Source organism: Miniopterus schreibersii (assembly GCF_964146895.1).
Source record: "Miniopterus schreibersii genome assembly, chromosome: 12".
Classification (NCBI taxonomy): Eukaryota; Metazoa; Chordata; class Mammalia; order Chiroptera; family Miniopteridae; genus Miniopterus; species Miniopterus schreibersii.
In genome coordinates this window covers 36,280,268-36,299,698 of record NC_138112.1, presented here as the reverse complement: position 1 = coordinate 36,299,698, position 19,431 = coordinate 36,280,268, and the positions used below count along the sequence as shown (strand labels likewise).

Genomic DNA, 19,431 nt, shown 5'->3' with positions numbered 1-19,431 from the left:
GGAGCAGTAAGTTTGCTGACAGAACAAATAGCAGTAGCAGAGCGGTAGTCCTGGCCTCTGAGATGTTCTCTGGAGGAATCCTGACGGCACTGGGCACCAACCCACCCGAGACTCGGACAGACCACATCAGTACAGGCTTTTTCTTTTTCTGGGCGCACATCCACCAGTCAAAATTATTTTCAGCTTATCTGTACATCATCTTATTTGATCCTCCTGGATCTTAGGAAGTCTGCATTACCTTTTTATTCTCACTTCACAGGTGAGGAAAGCAAGTCTCAGAAAGGTGAAGGGCTGAGCCTAAGTTCACAGCTCATTGGGGCGGCCCAGAGCCTTGAAACCAGGATGCCTGGCCGCTCTTCCCTGCCTCTCAGGAGCGAGAGGGTGATGAGAATGAAAGGATGCTTAGGTGTTCAGCACAGTGTGGAAGGGATGTGGGTTCCCTTCTGTTCTGTTTCAGGATCACATTCCAGGAAAATATTCCCGAAACAGACAGCAGGAATACACTGTTCTTTGGCCAGTGGGACCAGGAAACTGGTCCAGGAACAAGATGCTCTTTGTCATTCACAGGATTCTTGGCAGATCAAGCAGTAACACAGCAAACACGGGGAGAGGCTAGGAAGAAACATACTGATTGTGTCAAGTTGTAGGATTCAGGGACAAATGATTAATTCTCCCCTGAACTAACATTTTTGTAACTTGGTTATATTTTTGTCATAAAGAACAACTTCATAATGAGCAAAATAAAAGCAAAGAGAGCAGCCAAATTGTCATAAGGCCACTCAGAGAAGGTTAGGCAGTTACTGGCCCCACACCCAAAGCTGCAGCTGGGTTCCTTGGGCAGCGAGCGAACAGTGGAGCCTGGGATGTGATCACAACCTGGAAGATGAGGGTTTGCTTTGTCCAAGGGCACAGTCCAGTGGCTTGGGTTTCCTTTCCAATTTCTGGCCATCCCGAGAAATCTGTGTGTGTTAATCTGTTCTCAAATACTGCAACCTTTCTGTGTGATGTTCTCACTCTGCGTCTAGAAAGTGAATTATCTGGCACACATGAGTTGCGTAAGTCCTTGGAAGTCATCTGATTTTACTTCTTTTAAAGCTGGGGATGTGGCAGCTCATAGGGAAAGGTCATCATCCATTGAATGGTGGCAGATTTAAGGCCAGATAACATCTTCTCTCTTGCTTCTCTGGCTTGTGGATGTGGGCTGAGGTGGAAGGTCAGAGAGGAAAGGGATCTAGGTGATAGGCTGTGAATGGGACTTGACCGCATTACAGTTAGTTCCCATGATGAAGGAAGCCAAAATGTAGCTATGACATTGGGGTGGGGCCATTAGCTTAACTCTGTTCCTGGGTTACAGACTGAACCTTTGATGCCAATAGCAGTCTCAAATGTGAGCAGCTTTCATTAGCAGCAGAAGGCAGAAGATGGAAACTATATTTCATGTGCACTGACAATCCTCATATTTATGGTAAAGCACTTCACACATGCTCCTTCCCTTGGACCTCATGGCAACCCTGTGTTACTATGAGGTTGGAGGAGTAGCAAGGGCCCTGGTTCTGAAGGAGAGGACTCCGAATGTGGAAGAGGTTAACGAGGAATGTTTGTGGTGACCACCCTGTGCTGCTCACTTTGTGTGTCCTTCTTGGATCCACAGTATTACTCTCAGGTGTCCAATGAGCATGTTGAGGTTCAGTTCCCACAGCTGCCAAGTGGGAGCCAGGATTTCACTCAGACCTTCTGACTCCAAAGTCCATGTTGTCACCGTGGGAGTGTCAATGGACGCAATCATTTTGGAGGCCAATTTGGCAAAATCTAAAAAAATTAAAAATTAAACACACACAATACTGTTTTGACTCTCAAATTACATATTTAGAAATCTGCCCAATTATTTTTACTGGAACAAACTGATGAAGAATTATACACAAAGATGTTAATTTCAACTTTCTAATAGCAAATGCATGGATACAGCCTTAACACTCATCACTATACGAATGTTTAAATTATGCTCAGACAATGGAATATAATGTAGCCTTCAAAAAGAATAAGGTAAACCGAAATGTATTATACAATCCCATTTATATAAAAAGGCAATGTATATACATATGAGTTTTATGCCCAGAAAATATCCAGAATACATATCACATGTGTGCAGTTCTGGAAAGGAGAGCTGTGGGGTCTCTCCCCAAACATGCCGAGTCCTGGTCCTCAGTGTGGCTGGCTGGGAGCCAGAGGGATTCAGCCTTTAACCAGGAATCCATCCACGCCTGGGACCAGTATACACTCTGCTTGACTCATTACTCCTTAGGGTGGAGGTTGAGGAAAGGGCTGCGGAGTCCAGAATTCCCACTTCCTAGAAGCCAGTGGTTACATCCTCCGAGGGGACTTCAGTGACCTTCCTCTTGTCCCTCCAGCTGCAGAATCAGAGCTCCATGCTCAGCTCCCTCAGCACACTGTCCTCCCCTCCCAGCACATGTCACACGGTACTGTCATGTATGTACCTGTCCCCCCACCCTGAAAAGAATCTTGAAAGCAAAGGCCACAGCTTATTTATTACTATCTCTAGGGTCCAGAATGTTATACCTGGCAGGTGGGTGGCATCAGGGACTGTTTGTCCCATGTATTAATTTACTTCCCCCTCTTTGTATCTGTTGTATGGTTAAAGGAGAGCCTAAGAGTATCTCTTTATAAGAAACACTGTCTATTTGGAAAAGTCTGTGTACCCAAATCTTTTTATAAGTAAACTTAGAAAACTTAATTCCATTTTTTTATTATTCAACATTTTATACATAATAAATACAAACTTTTTACAGCCACTTTACGTAAAGAAAGCACATTTGCACAGAGGTGCTCCCTCTGAGCCCGGCCCTGTGCGCTGGGATGCTGGGTTACATGTCCTGGAAGGAGGGGTTCTTCTTAAAAAGGAGGCTTATTTTTATAAGTTCGTTTTTTAAAAATAAAATTAGCAGCTCTTCCAAAAAATATTTAAAATATAACAAAATTTCAAATAACCCTCTGAGAATGTGGAAAACCCAGATTCAAGGACAATTTGGCTAAATAAAGAGAGAATACAAGACTGGGTGGCAAGAACTGCCTTATTTAAGCACTTTGAAGATTTTTAAAGTGCTTTGAAGATGTTTAACGTGTAGGCAAACTTTAAAATCTTTTTTAAAAAACCACCCTTTTAATTTATTTTTTAAACTTAAGAATAAGTTTGATAACACAAAAAGACCTCAAATAGATCAACTAGTTAAGAAATGCAGAAACAACAACAAAAACAAAAAAAGAAACAAAAAAACCCCAAATCACGGAGAAGATTCATCAATGGGTATTGTCGCTGAAATGATCAAATGACTAATTGAAAATTTCTTCAGCTATGACCTTAAAAAAATCCCATGGGGACATTTGGCGAGCATTTCAAGTTTCTAGAGTCTTAGGAGTTTTCAAAGCATAATAAATCTTTTAGATTAAATCCTGCAAATTTGACTTCTTAAAAAAAAAAAAAAAAAAGCAACTGGCAAATATCCCTTAGTCCCTAGGTAACACACTCCCTGTCTTCCATAGGAAGTAGAGAGCCAGCAGAGGCCTGCTCTGGGACACCTGCTCCGTGGGCTGGCCGGCCCGTGGAGGATGTTACCCTGGCTCTCCCTACGATGCAGAGAACTTGTCTTTTCTCATCAATTTGCACTTGTGCGGGATGTGCAATCCTTTAGTCCTTTTTTCATAGGAAGCTGGTTTCCTCCACGAGCCACAGGTTCTTCCTCCCAAGGAAATGTCAGGTCAGTGGGACCTGGGAAGCTGCATTTTCTGTTGGGGGTGACCGCTGGGCTGGACCAGTCACAACCTGGCTGGCAGGGCCAGTACACTGGCTTGGGAGTAAAACGATGCTGGGGCTCTCCAGTAGAGCAGCTCAACAAGGCAAGTATGTGTCCCCGATTTACCTAGACATTCAGAGCCTAAGGATACTGGTCAGAAGAGTATGTGCTGCAAAAATTAAGATGAAAAATACCCAGATACAAAAAGAACATTAAATCGGCTCATTTCAGATCTGGAAGCTCCATTTCTGCCTTAGCTGCAGCCTCCTTTCTACTATTCTATGTGATGGACAAGATTTGGCTGCTAGTTCAGCCCCTCCATATTAGCTCCACTAATACTAAATGAATGGCATAAATATTAATACAAAAGACACTGTTATTGTTTTAAATCTGTTAGTTGTGGAAGAGATGTGCATTAATGCAATTGGCGCTAGACTCAGGTCAGTCCACTTGTTTCCAATAAGGTTCCACTTTCTCAGTCTGGGGACTAACTGCAGGGAGGAGCCAGCCTCCCCCAAAATCCCTCCTTCTGCTTCCTCATGTAGCCAACATGATCTGATTAAACTTAATCAGATAAGCAAAAGCCACTTGAAGATGAGAATCTCTGCCACATCCTGTGGCCACAGTAATATACTGTACGAGTGCACATGATCAGTTTCTCTGTGACTGTGCCCTGAACGAGGCCTGGTCTTGAGTCTCATATAAAAATGGACCACTGTTAGGCACAAGGGCTGTCCCTCTGTTTCGAGGGCCCGCTAGAATTTGTGCTATGGTAGGAGAGATGACATAGAAAATGGCAACAAAAAAAGGCACAAAATATTCAACATGTGGGAGGAGTCCACCAGGCCAACCAGTCACATATAATCCTCCTGGTTTTCGCTCTGTTCAAGAGTCATCATCATGCAAAGGTGCCTAAAAAACAAGACTGGCCAAACTCCAAGCCTGACCTTGATTGTAGCAGTAACAGACGGGCAAACCCATCATCACACCAGTGTGATTTCCACATCCTCGATCTTCTCTGCTGGCCTTCGGTGGTTCTGTGTAGGCGGAGGGGGAGCTGCCCGGACCTGAGCAGGAAACAATTACACAAATTGTCAGTCAGCTTCTGGATTCAGTACCTGAATGAAGCATCCAAACCTCAACCAGTCATTTATCCAAGGACATGGTCCCCCAGGGGCCTCAGAAATGTTCTGAGCATGTGCTTTCAACCTAATTTTCACTCTTTCCCACATCGAGGAGGAGTTATTCTGGATTACATGTGAAATCCACAGAACCAGGTTCTTGCCTAGGCTGAAAGCCTCATGGGCACAAGAGTGACTGAGGCCCTAAAAGCTGCATCCATAGCACAGGCCTGGAGTTGGGAGTAAGAGAGAGCAACGCTTGGAGAACTGAAAACCTTGGAGTATGTCTTGGAAGGAGAGTTGCAAGAGAGAACACTAAAGAAGTAGAGTGGGGTTAAGCCATGAAATCTGAGCTTTGTTCTGTAGGCAGAGAGGAGTCCTTGGTTAATTTTAAACAGCATTATCAGATATGTAAAAAGATGTTAGGTAACAGTTTGGAGAAAAGAGCGGAGGTGGGCAAAGGTATAGATAAGATGACAATTTAGTAGATGTCTGTAGTCATCTGAATGAGAGCTGCGGTTAGCCTGAACTGGCACTGGCAGTGAGGAGTAGAGAAGTGGAAAGATTGACAGCTGTCTCCAAGGTAAACATGGCAGGACTTGGTGATGACTATTTGTGGGAAGACCAGAGCATTGGTAGAGAGGACAATTAACTCATTTTTGCTGAGTTCTGGGGGTTTGGTACATACACACTGAGATGCCCACAAGTCTGAAGCTCAGGGAAGAGATCGGAGTGGCAGTTATAAATCTGGGAGTTGTCAGTAAATAAACAGTTGTTAAAGCCGTGGCAGTAGATGAGATTACACAAGGAGCATCAGTTTAATGATTTCAGGAGAAGTAGTCCATGGACAGAACCCAAAGAAACATCAGCAGGAAGGGCAGAGAGGCAGAAAGTGAACCAGGAAAGAAAGGGTTGTGCAACACACTGGCCCACTTTTCTCCGCTGCTGCTTCCCACCAGTCCATATGCTATTGGCCCGTTCTGCTTAGACCACTTCTCCAGCTTCCTAATGGCTCCCCATGTCCATTAAGTCACCTTCCATTCATTCCCCACTTAGCTGGCATAGTAATGTTTGTTTTAAAAATGCAGTCATATCACTGTCCTGCTTACAACCTTACAATTGACTTCCTATCACATTTAGGATAAAGAACCAAGTCCTTTACAAGCCACTCAACAAAGCCAAAGGAAATGAGTGGTCCAAGGAATACTGTCAAATGCTGATAAAGGGGTCCAGGAAAATAAAACTGCAAAGTAGGCACTGGGTTAGCAGGTGAAAGTCATGGCCTGGGAAGAGCTGCTTCACAGTGAGGTGGGGGTGGTGGCAGGCAGGGGGTGAGAAGTTAAGCAGAGGTGATTATTTAAGAGTAGATTCTCTTTGAGAACAGAAGCTCTCAAACCTCAAAGGGCATGAAGTATGTTTTATTTCATCTCAGTGTCCCTCACAGGTGCAACTATAAGCCTGGAGAATAGGTTCTCAGTAAATGCTTGCTGAAAAAAAAAGTGCTCTGTTTCACAAATTAGACCACTTTAATGCTCACAGAGCTTGTTACAATTTAAATACTTTCACAGCTATCATCCTGAATGTCATCGTGACTCAGAAGAAAGTGCCAGTGTAGACCGGATCTCCCAGGCTGTGTGGATTTTTATCCTCTTGCTTTTCAAGAGCTCTTTTACCTTCCCAAACCCATCCCACCTCGCATGGGGGAATTAGTAACAACACGGGGAGACGTTAACTTCTAATGTTCAGTTTGGAAGAACTGTGCATTCCACAGTCCTGCCCGCTAAGAGACTTACAGGTCGCAGCTTGCCATATGCAGTCTCGGGAGTATGCCTCGGTGCCTGTGAGAACCCTGGCGATTCCGCCTGGACGCTGTTTTCTAAGGGAGGGAACCAAAGCAGCTCATTTTATTTGTGTAGCTGAGCAATGAAAATGCTAACGCGAGTCTGTTTGCTTTTCAGGTGAACAAGTGGATTTCTGAATGAAAAGCCACTTTGACCAGCGTCAGGAGGACCCTTACCGGTTGCTGAGGGAGAGCGGGGGAAGTACTGGGAGCTCCTCTTGTCCGGGCTGGGGTAGGGGCTGCTGGGAGGCTGGTCGTACAGCGGCAGTGGAGGCAGGGCGCCGGGCGGCTTGGGCGATGGAGAGATCTGCCGGAGGGAAGGGGTTACAGAGTAATCACCTCAGGAAGGCCGGGCTAACTGGCTTTCCTGACTACTTCAGACTAGTTACTTTTCTCTGGAGCTGAGTTATGACCGTTGACATTTTTTTACCAGACTCATTAGAAGCACATGAGCCTGAACTAACCACCCCAAAGCTCAATTTTGTGTTGCATTTAACTTTTTCCTCTTACAAATCTCATTATACTACTGATTATAGTTCATCTTAAACAGTTATCAAGTCAAACCATTCTCTAAAGTTCTATTGAAAACATGCCAAATTAGTCAATTCGGTAAATTCAGTGAAGAACAAAAAAGGGAACAAGTTGTATTTTGTGTGTGTGTGTGTGTGTGTGTGTGTGAAAAATAAAATAACTGGCTGAGTTTCTGACTTCCCCAGGTTTTATAAATGTCAGGCTAAGTGGTGACAATACCACACAAACAAAACATGTTCCTTATGGTCCTGGACCTGCTGGGCTTGCTGTGACAGATCTGAATTAGGGGTCTCCTGTAAAGGCAAGTTCTGCTATAATTAGCTAAGCTTAGGGCCACGAGTGTACCGGGGCTCTGGCAGGCTCATCAATTCTCTGAAATGGACGCCACAACCTGGGCTGGGCAGGAGGCTCTACAGTGAGGGAGACAAAGAGCAAGCTAATACTTTTACTACATAAACTAACCAGAGACAATACATTCCCTCTCTGGTCTGTTTCTGTTTCTCTTCCAAACCATTCTTTTGTATGTCACATACAATTCAGTTTTTGGTTTACAGATTCAGAGAACAGAATATGGGAGAGGAGAGGTGTAACACAGCCATTACACAGAGCCTGACCGAGGAGTCCCTGCTTTCCCAAACTCGGTTTTGCAGAAACCTGGCAACAGGGCTGGAGTGGTGAGGGTGAGGCTGAGACCAAAGCCCACTTCTGCATGGGTCCACAGACCCCTTGGGAGTCATTTCCTTTAAATATTTTAACTCAGCTTTCTCACATACCTGAATGTCTCTCATCCCTGGAGTGTCACCATTTTCTGAGGCTGCAAGTTCTTCCACCAGCACTGATGGGAAAACTCCAATCCGCCCGCTGAATTCCCCTTCCCAAAAGCCATCATCATCCTGGTTCTCTTTGTTCAAGATTCGGATGATTGCTCCCTCCGGGAAAGATAATTCATCATCTGTCTGACCTTCATAGTCATAAAGTGCTTTCACGAAACAGACTAGGGTAGCAAGGAGAGAAAAATGCAGTGAGAACAATGACAGCCAGGTAACTTGTGACCCCCGCTATGCTCGCTCATGCGACAACCGAGAGCATTGTACAGAGTAAGAGTAAAGCTGTAATTTTTTACCCACTGAAGATCAACTTTAGGGTTCTACTGTAAAGGATAAAAGTGACTAAATAAAGGAAAAATATTATAGAATAGGAATGGAGTTGCGAAATCTACTGAAGGCTGACTCCAGGGAAATACAGTTTAGGCCAAATGAGATCAGATAAAGAGTGCCTTGTTTCAGTCTTTACCACTGGCATCTCCGTTGAGGCTGCCTGAAACGAGCTCGGCCTCCGTGGAATTGCTGGATGTGTGTGACCGACTGTCCAAGGCAGCCAGGGACTGCAGCATGCTCAGCAGACTGTTCGAGGTGGGAAACTGGAGGTACTTTTCTGGTACATACCCCACTTGACCAACTTTATTTCGAGCCTGAGTAAAAGACATGTGACAAAACAGGTTTGCACACACAGTCTGGACAGGGCATAACAAGAACCGAAACACACTCCTGAAAATGGCACAAGAAAGGGCGATATGAGCAAAGGAATATACCTTTACCCAGTCTTCCATATCTCCATCTTCAATCACTTCTAACACCTCATGCTCCTCAATGGTCAACTCATCTGGTTGAGAAGCCTGCAATGTAGGATGGTCATGGACAAAATTAAAAAAGTTAGATAAAGAGCAGATGTGAGCTGATCATAACAAAAACTGTGGATCAAAATATTGAAATGATTTTGAAAACGTATTGAACATAAAAATTTAAGTGTTGTAAAACTATCATAATGAGATGAAGTTTTATTTAAAAAAAAAATGATACAAAATAAAGCCACAACCAAAACTGGAGAAACGGAGTCCTGAAGAGGCAATGAGGCTCAGTGAACACTGCAGTCTGCGGAAGGGGAGCAGGGCTCCGGCTCCAGCACCTGCATCTACTGATGAGTTATTCAACTTCTTGATGCCTCCATTTCTTCAAAAATGACAATCCTGCCCTTCTCAGGAGGATTGGGGAGTCAATGTGGGATGAATAAACACAGAGCCATGATGATTTGGGAAGCACAGGCAAAGGAGAAAGCACTGAATTAGAACCAGAGGGCCACTGTGGAGGTGCATGCTGTGAAATGCAAGGAGCTATGTACATGGATTGGATGATAGCCTGAGCGGTGCCTAGAATTCATCTGGAATCACTGGCAAACTGTAGCCAAGAGAAGAAAGTTGTAGGAAAGGAAATGATTGAGATTTGTCAAAATTTGGATTTATTATGCTCCAACTTAACTGTGGAGACTGGGCTGATCCACTCAGGTGCTTCTGCACGAGCTGCTAACTGTGCCGGCTTTATTCTCCCTGACAGCAGGAGTTCACGAGCACCAGCCACCCAGATACTGCCCTTGAGGCCGTAGAACCTGAGGGCAAACCCTCAGGGGCTCTGCAGAGGGGTTGGAGAGAGACTTGTCTGTCACCCGTACGTAGGGAGGGGGCTGCTGGCATCTTCTGGCTCTCTAGGGAACAATCTTAAAAGCTTCCCTCAAGTCCCAAGATCAGTTAAAACTACCACCTGAGACCATCTAGTTTTTCAGATCTCAGCCTCAAAGTGTGAATTATCTCCAAGTTACACAAGCAAAAATGGCAAAAAAATGGGTCACTTTCCTAAGACTCATTTCCATTTCATGTGTATTAAAACATTTAATCAAACCCAGATTCTGGACGTTGCTTGAGACAGAATAGTAGTACTGAAAATGACTGACCAATCACAGAAATATTACTCCAGGACCAGAATGTTAAGTAAATTACCTCTGATCTCAAAATATGAGGAGAAAAAGCTCACTGGTTCTTTTTTTTTTTTTTAATCCTCACTTGAGGACATGCTTAGAGAGAGAGGAACGTCGATGTGAGAGAGAAACATGGATCAGTTGCCTTTTATATGTGCCCCAAGTGAGGATCAGACCCGCAACCCAGGTATGTGCCCTGACTGGGAATGGAGCCGACAACCACCTGAGCCACTCCGGCCGGCCTCACTGGTTCTTGACAGCTTTTCCAATGGGATTTCTTTGCTAATCTGAAACCACATTATGCCTTCAAAATACCAGCAAAAGGCACCTATATAACAAAGATCTTTTTCCTAATTCCATGGCAAGACTTAAAAAATATCAATACAACCAGACTTCAATGTGTGAGAGAGCCAAGCAGGAGGGATAAGAACACCTTTAAATATATTGCTGTCCCCTGGCCAGGTAGCTCAGCTGTCTGAGCATCGTCCTGATATGCCAAGGCTGAGGGTTCGATCCCCAGCCAGGACACAAACAAGAATCAATCAATAGCCCTGGCCGGCACGGCTCAGTTAGCTGGAGCACTGTCCTGTACCACCAGAAGGTCTCGGGTTCGATTCCCAGTCAGGGCATATGCCTAGGCTGCAGGTTTGGTCCCTGCTTGAGGCATGTGCAGGGGGTAACTGATGGATGTGTCTCTCCCACATCAGTGTTTCTCTCTCTCCCCAACCCTCTCAAAAAAATAAAAATAAAAAAAATTAACCAGTGAATGCATAAATAAGTGGAACAACAAATCAATGTTTCTCTCTCTCAAAAAAAAAAATAAAAAAGTCAATCAATAAAAAAAAGACTAATATATTGCTGTCCTTGTAAAAAAGTCATAGAGGTCCATTCAAGTTGTCCAACAATGTTATATAAGCAGACACTATCTTGATCATACCATCCCCAAGCAGTGACCAATTCTTCCACTTGACAAGGTCAGGTCCTTTGCACAGCACTCAAGACCCTCAAGACCTTCCGGAGCCTGGTTCCCATGGTCTCTTGATGCTCCGGCCCCAGCACCTAGTCCCTGTTCTCTGAACACACATCTTCCTTGCCTCTATGCTTTATATCAGGCTGGTCCTTCTTTCCAGCAGGCCCTTCTGCCTCTTTCCCATCCAGTGAATGGATTTAGATTACTGAGTGATCACGTCCAACCTCAGTCTGTTTCTATGGCAAGTGACCATAAGACCTCTCTGAGCCTCAGTTTTCTTTTTATTCCTATTAGAATGTAAGCTCCACCCACGACGGCAGAGATTTTTATCTGTGCTGATCAATGCTATATCCTAGAGCCTAGTTCTCTAGGTACATGGAAGGGGCTCAAGTCATATTTGTTGAATTAATGGGTTGGTTGATAATATCTTCCTTATAGGGATTAGACAAAATATATTGATGGTGCCAGGCACACAGTGCTTCCTAAATGGCAGCTACTATTATTACTCACGATTTGAGGCTCAGCTCATGTTTTCCCAGACTACCCACAGGAGCTGGCTGCTGCTTCCTCCCCGTTCTCGTAAGGCTCTGCACATCCCTTTAACACTGACTACCACGGCACTCTAGTTAGCTGTCTGCCATTGTGGGCTTACTGCTAGAATGACTTACTTAAGGCAGGGAAGGTAATTATTCTCACCGCAACCAACGACAGCAAGTGGTCAGTAAATGGTTATTAATAAAGACACGGTCTCACACTGCCATCTGAATCCTAATATCCAGTGATAGCCAGAATTCCAGAAGCAGCCATGCCCTCAATTATCCCCACTCTCTCTCTAAAGTTCCTGTTTTCTTTTAAAACAATATGCTTTTCCCCTGAAAATAAAAGTAATGTATGTCATTGTAGAAAAGCTGGAAATATGCTTAATGAGATGTTAAGGTGCATACAATTTGGTGTCTTACTTCTTTTGACATAACATAGCATTTCTTCTTACATAAAAAAGTCTCACTATTGTAATTTTCAATTATCTTCATAATATTTTGTTATTGTTACATTATATGAATAGTTAACTTATTTAACTATTCCCTTTTTGGATTACCAATTTTAAGCTATTATAAAATAGTATTATGATGAAAGAACATTTTAATCCAAAACATTTTTCTATATTGTGGGTCATTTCCTTAGGATGTATGCTAGTAGAGTCAAAAGTTATGAGCATTTTTAAGACTTTTGAATCTGGTCTTTAAATAGAGCTTTCCTTTATTTTCACAAGATTAATCCAGGCCTCTTTTGCTGGTCTGGACTACAGGAACCACTAGTAGGCTTACAGTTAATCACTCTCTATTTTAATCTATCTTCTGTAGTATTTATATCAGGACCAGAGTTACCTTCTTAAAAGTCCAATTGGATTTTAAGACATCAAATGGCTCCTCCCAGACAGGATAAAAGGCAAACTTCAGTCTGGTCTATAAGGCCTTTGCTATCTGAGAGCAAACATCTTTACTTCCAGCTGCTCTGTTCCCACACCTGACGCTCATGCACCACTGAACTTCCCAAACACCCTTACGCTCATCAAACTGCGTCGGCATCTACTGTTCTCTTGGCTTAGAAGGCTCCTTCCCTTCCCTACCTTCTAACTGTATCTAGAAAGATCTTATTCATGAACTAATTTAAATGCCACCTCGTCTGTAAAATTTCTCCCAACCATCACATGAAGAATTAGCAGTTTTACCTCCACTATGTTTTCATGCATATTCTATTTTTTCAATTTAATATTTATTCCTCTCAGACTATCTGGGGGACAGGGATTGTGTCACATTCATTCTTGCATCCCAAAGGGGGCACACAATAAATGTTCAATGATTAACTGATTACACAGGTTTTTATAGTCTGGTTTACCTTGGGGACATGTCTGGGATATGCCAACAGAGGGAATGTTGGATGAATGTGAGATGTTTGTAATCACTCAGACACCTAGGACCCTTCTACACTTCAGGGTCTTAAATTTTAATTCTGAAACTTCAAAGTAAATACAATGAGAGGTGAGATGGGGAGGGAAGCATTCCCTAAGCCAGCTTAGTAATACCCTATTAACGACTCTCCAAACATCTCAGGAGATTACTTCAAATTTTTAAAAGATTACCTAAACAGTTTACATTGAAAAAGAAAACCCAAACCCAACTCTTTTAGAAAAAAGGGAGTATTTTTAATTTAAGTATGTAATGTAAGGATGCTGAACTAAAAGGTCTGGAAACCACTGATATCGAGGAGTAAATACTGCTAACTTTTGGCCAGCCGGGGATGGGAATGGTGGGAGTGAGACCGCCCCATATGATAGCTGAAGGCTCTCAGGCCCTGCCTCTGTTGTTGCCCTTTAAGCAGTGGGTTTCCATCAGCACGGGAGCCAGAGGGGGATTCATTTGTTCATGCCGTTCTTATATCATTTATTCATTCCACAATTATTACTGAGTACCTACTATGTGCCAGGCACTGTTCTACGTGCTGAAGACACATAGACAAGGTATACGGACACAGACAAGATTTCTGCTTCCAGGAACCTTTAGTGGGGAGCCAGGCAGAGAAACATGAAAATAAAAAAGCTTACGTTTAGCTGATGACAAGCGTAATATAGTGGATAAAAGAGGGCAAAGGGCAAAGGGACAGAGAGTAGTGACTGAGAAGTTAGTTATGTATTTAGATGGTCGGGGAGATCTGAGGAGGCACTATTTGAGCTGAGCCTCAATGAATAGCAGTGAGCAGCCAAACAAGATTTGGGAAAAGACAGTTCTAGGTAGAGGAACAGCAAGTGCAAAGCTGTCAAGTCAGGAGGGAGCCTGGTGCCTCTGACGACTGAAAGACAGCCAGAGTGGCTGCCGTGGAGTGAGTGGGTCAGGAGGGGGAGCGTCTGACGTGAAGCTAAGGAGACTGGGGGGCAGATCAACCTGACATTAGACCCCGGTGAAGAGCCTGATTTTCTAAGTGTGATGGAAAGCTAAAAAGGGTATTAGGCAGGGGATAAAATAATCTCCTTTATGTGTTAAAGATAATTCTGGCTGCAGAGTGGAAAATGGTTTTGGGAGGCAAGTATGAAGGAGGATACCAATTATGAGGTCTTTGTGCTTTTTGTTTTTTTCCATTTACTGTAATCAAAGCAATGGCCTAGACCAAGATGGAGAAAAGGGAATGGACTCAGGATACATTTTGAAAGTGGACTCAACAGGGCTGGCTGATGGACTGGATGAGGGTAATGAGGGACAGGGAGGACACGGGGAACTGAAACTCAGTCCACTTTGTATGAGTAAAAACTTAATGTGCCAGCGGGGCAGGGGTGAAGGAGACGGAGAACTATTATACTAAACCAGGTTTGGAAATTCTGGCATCTATTTATCTAGGTACCTGCTTTATATGGAAACAAGAGGTGGTTATACTGAGATTAGGAAAGGTAAAGATGAACAAAACTGCTTTGTAAAACAATTCTCTTTTAATATCAATTTGAGGATCATCCTAATAGAGAATCTTGTGTTAAGTAGGCAACTGAAAATAAGAGTAAGAGTTCTATATACTGAAAATCTACCAGATGCCGGGCATGGTGCTAGGTGTTATTTCATCTCAAACTAGCCTTATAATATATCCCCATAATATAGATAAGAAAATTGAGGCTCACAGAGACTAAGGAACTAGTGTGGTCATATAGCTCCTTAAGAGGCTGAGGCAGGATTTTAACCCAGGCAGTCCTATGTCAGAGCCTAGACCCCTCATCACTATGTTACGTTGCCTCTAATATTAACAATTTTATGTTAAGCACAGTCTGAGAGGCTGGGCAGATACAGTTACATGTATCTTCAGAGTTGTTACAATTTAATATGAGCAATATGTTAGAGAAATACAAACCTTGTAGGAATAAACAACTTTGCAGGTGAGTGGGTAATTTCTTAAGGTGCCAGAAGGACTGGAACTGCTGTCATCAAAAACATCCATGTTGTCTTCAAACTCTTCTCCTTCTTCTCTTTCGGTGTCTGCATTAAGCTAGGAAAAATGGGAAGCCACTGGCTAGCTTGCTTACTTCAAGAAAATGGTTGAAAGCAAGAGAAACACTTAAAACCTGATTATTTAAAAATATTAACATATTCAACTGCATATAGAAATAAGTATCTGTTTTCACTTGCATTTTTCATGTTATGAAAGGACAGAGGTTATTTTCTTTTTAAAATCAAGAGTAAATGTCTTTCAAATATACAAGATATATTTATTAGTATCCTTTTACTTTTCACTGTTAAATATCGACTAATAAAGACCTCTTACCATTTTAAACCGGTCATATTGGGAAACATTAAAAAGATTTCTAAATGCTACCAAGGATGTGGAGAAATAGGCTTTCATGTACGGCTGATGAAAACATAAATTGATACATCCTGTAAAAAAAAATAACCTGCCTACTGAAATTAGAAACTAAACACACCACTTGGCCTAGCAATTTCACTTCTGTAAATTCACTATGGAGAAATAAACGTATCAGATTACTGCAATACTGCATGTAGTGGCAAAAGCCTGAATACAATCTATATAGCCATCAATAGAAGAATGTTTAAATAAACTATGATGTGTACATATTATAGATCAGTAACACCCATTAAAAATGATTTAGGGAATAGAAGGCTCAGAAATAAACCCTCCCATATATAATTAAATGATTTTCAACAAGGGTCCCAACACTATTCAATGGGGAAAGTACAGTTTTTTCTACAAATGGTACTGGGAAAACTAGATATCTACATAAAAGAGTGAAGTTAGACCCTTACCTTATAAAAATTAACTCAAATGGATCAAAGACCTAAACATAAGAGCTAAACTATAAAACTCCTAGAAGAAAGCACAGGGGAAAAGGTTCATGACACTGGATTTGGCAATGATTTCTTGGATATGACACCAAAAGTACACACAACAAAAGAAAAAAATAGATAAACTGGACTTGATCAAATAAAAAACTTCTGTGCATCAAAGGACAAGAGTAAATGGCAACCTACAGAATGGGAGAAAATATTTGCATATCATGTATCTGATAAGGGATTAATATCCAGGATATATAAAGAATGCCTAAAACTCAACAAAAAAGGGGGGACATTTGTAATACTCTCAACAATAAAGATTAAAAAATATAATTAAATTAAAACAAAAGACCCAAAATGGATAAAGGACTTGAATAAACATTTCTCCAAAGAAGATACCCAAGTGAGCAATAAGCACATGAAACAATGTTCAACATCACTAACCACTGGGGAAATGCAAGTTGAAAACTAACATATCACTTCACACCCATTAGGATGGCTATTATCAAAAGAGAGGAAATAAGTGGAGATAAGTGGAGGAATTGGAACACTTGTGTTACTGCTGGTAGGAATGTAAAATGGTGGAGCTGCTGCAGAAAACGGTATGGCAGGTCCTCAAAAAGTCTAACACAGAATCACCATAAGACGCAGCAACTTCGCTTCTATGTATATACACCCCAAAGAATTTGAAAGCGGGGACTTGAATAGATATTTGTACAGCAATGTTAACAGCAGCATTATTCATAACAGCCAAAAGGTGGAAGCAACCCAAGATGAACGGATGAACAGAATACGTTAAATACATACAAGAGAGTATTATTCAGCCTTAAAAAGGAAGGAAATTCTGACACATGCTACAATATGGGTGAACCTCGAGGATGTTAAGTGAAATAAGCGAGTTACAAAAAGATAAATACTATATGATTCTACTTATATGAGGTACCTAGAATAGTCAAATTCACAGAGACAGAACGTAGAATGTTGGCGGCCAGAAATTGGGGGTTCAAGGAATGGGGAGTTTAATGGGTACAGAGTTTTTCTTTTGTAAGATGAAGAGTTCCGGAGATGGGTGATGGCTATGGTTGCAGAGCCACGTGACTGTACTTAATGCGACTAAACTATACACTTAAAATGGTTTCAATGGTCAATGTCAATTTTATGTCATGTATATTTTACCACAAAAAGGGGCACTTTTCCTTTTGAAATACAGCACAAGGAAAATATTTTTTTAACTAAGTTTAAATGTATATTACCCACCACAGCTAAAAGGCATATATTAATTAAAATGGTATTGAATGTAAAAAAATATATTTGCCTAGAGTACTGTCCATGGTATTGAAATACAAATAATATTCATATGAGCAAAACTATCTGACAGGGGGAGGTAGAGTAAGAAGAATGATGACTGGAGAGAAGAGGGACTGACCTGTTTCCTATATACACCTGTCTGTCTGAAGTATTAGAAGCATGTTTTACTTTTTAAACTAAAAATCCAATAAAGAAGACACAAAACCAGGCTTAAAGGTTTCTTTGTAGCTACATATAAGCACTTATTTGGCTACGTTTCCCCCTGTTCAAACATCCACAGGCACCAATGTTTACACGTTAAGGGTATAAGGAATGAGCAGTCAGAACTGGGCATCATGGTACAATTAATTAAAATATCAAATACCTACTATACATTAACACTATGCTTGGCTCTTAGATATGAAATGAAGGACGCCATGCATGGTTTGCAGGAGCTCCCAACCTAGAGTGGAAAACGACCACACCTAAATGCTAAGTGCACAGGGAAGCTGAGTACGGAAGAGGTCACTGCAGAAGGCGAGAGGATTCCTGGGATTCAATGAGTCAAAAAGTAGAGGCTGCCTATATTTTCGAGTTCTACTTTTTAATAAATTAAAGTTATTTCTCTTGAGTAATTATCACTAACATTTTAAAACTGACTCACCTCTTAACTGCTATTTCTCTAACAAAATTCTACAGAATTTTCTGTGTGGTGGGGAGGGGTTTTCAGAAGACTAAATGGTGCATATTTTCCATCACCTTTATTGCCTCTATTTCAAAATCCCTGCATATTCTCATTTATAACTACTATTGAAAATCTCCACAACTGAGTGAGGTAATTGTGTACCTCACCTTACAAATAATTCATCTATGGTCAGTCAGGTCAATGACAAAATAGTCTCAAATCTTGACCTTTCAAATCACCTCAGGCTTATGATTCCACTGTTTCCCAACAGGGCACTGTGTCATAAAAGATGAGTATCATATGCTAGAAATTGCTTTCATAGTTGAGCAAAGGTTATAGACATTTAAAAAAAACTGTTGGCATTACAAAAAACAAAGCAAAACAAAACACCCATACATCTATAAAAACTAAAATGAAAGCTAGTGTGGGTAGAACAAGTTTCCAAAAATATATATGGAATGTTAGTATGTACCGTGCTTTGGCACTGGGAACAATCCAAAGCATTTTATCTTGGCAATGTTGTTTGATACTGAACATTCCTTCCTTCCCCTTTATATTCTGAGTTTGTTTTCTGATTCTCATGAACGGGAACGAGAGGTTGCAGCAACAGCAGTAGGGGTCACTGCCATGTGCTGTGCACTGCTGTTTCGTAACAGCTGCTCTCTTACCCCTTTCCTTCCTAACACCTGACAGAACTTTAATCACAACTATTTTTTCGAGCTGTACTAATATTCTTCCTTTCTTTGATATTGTAAAATGCTTACTCTTATTGCAAGGGCAGATAAGAACCTTTTTGAGTAGGTTTCAGTAGCCAACGTCTTGTACTTGGCAAAATAACCTCTGAAAGGGCTCTGTCAGCTTTAGGTACTGCAACGAACCAGGAAGCAAAGGATCCTCCAGGTCCAACACACATGGGTGTGAGTGCGGACTATGCCATTTACTTGCTGTGTGACCTCGGGAAAATTATTTAACTTCTCAACGTTATTTCTATAATGAAGACAATACTCATTCATATGAAAAGATGCTCAACATTATTAATGAAATGCAAATTAAAACTATAATGATATACTGCTGAATACCTATTAGAATGTGTTGGCAAGGATGTGGAACAATTGGACCACCAGTATCCTATTCTGTGTCTGTTTTGTTAATCCTCATCAGAGGGTATTTTTTTCCATTGATTTTTAGAGAGAGTGGAAAGGGGGGAGAGAGAGAGAGAGAGAGAGACATCAATGTGAGAGAGGTACATTGATTGGTTGCCTCTCGCATGTGCCCTGACCAGGGCCGGGATCGAACCTGAAACCCAGGTATGTGCCCTTGACCAGGAATCGAACCCTAGACACTTGAGAGCCTGGGCTGATGCGCTAACCACTGAGACACACCGGCCAGGGTGGCCAGTACCCTATTGATGGGAATGTAAAATGGTACAACTACTCTGGAAAACAGTTTGGCAGTTTCTTAAAATGTTAAATATATACCTGCTATAATATTATCATAATTAGCTAGTTACTATTAATAATAGGAAGAGAGCAAAGGAGAGGCCAGACATTATAAGCA

At 41.8% G+C, this 19,431-nt stretch overlaps 1 protein-coding gene across 3 annotated transcripts in view; it reads right to left on the bottom strand.

The window, feature by feature from the left end:
• Positions 1-681: 681 nt before the first annotated feature.
• Positions 682-19,431, bottom strand: part of FCHSD2 (FCH and double SH3 domains 2) — a 170,564-nt gene continuing 151,814 nt past the window's right edge. For 2 of the 3 annotated variants that reach the window (XM_081152978.1, XM_081152976.1), the window contains 7 exons: positions 14,968-15,102; positions 8,893-8,976; positions 8,595-8,772; positions 8,075-8,295; positions 6,948-7,077; positions 6,724-6,806; positions 2,725-4,876 (listed from right to left, as the gene is read on the bottom strand). In XM_081152978.1, the coding sequence (XP_081009104.1) occupies positions 4,793-4,876; positions 6,724-6,806; positions 6,948-7,077; positions 8,075-8,295; positions 8,595-8,772; positions 8,893-8,976; positions 14,968-15,102 (915 nt within the window). In that variant the 3' untranslated portion in view covers positions 2,725-4,792. Of the gene's footprint in view, positions 1,810-2,724; positions 4,877-6,723; positions 6,807-6,947; positions 7,078-8,074; positions 8,296-8,594; positions 8,773-8,892; positions 8,977-14,967; positions 15,103-19,431 lie in introns of those variants that run through there. The other variant, XM_081152977.1, reaches the window with a different exon arrangement.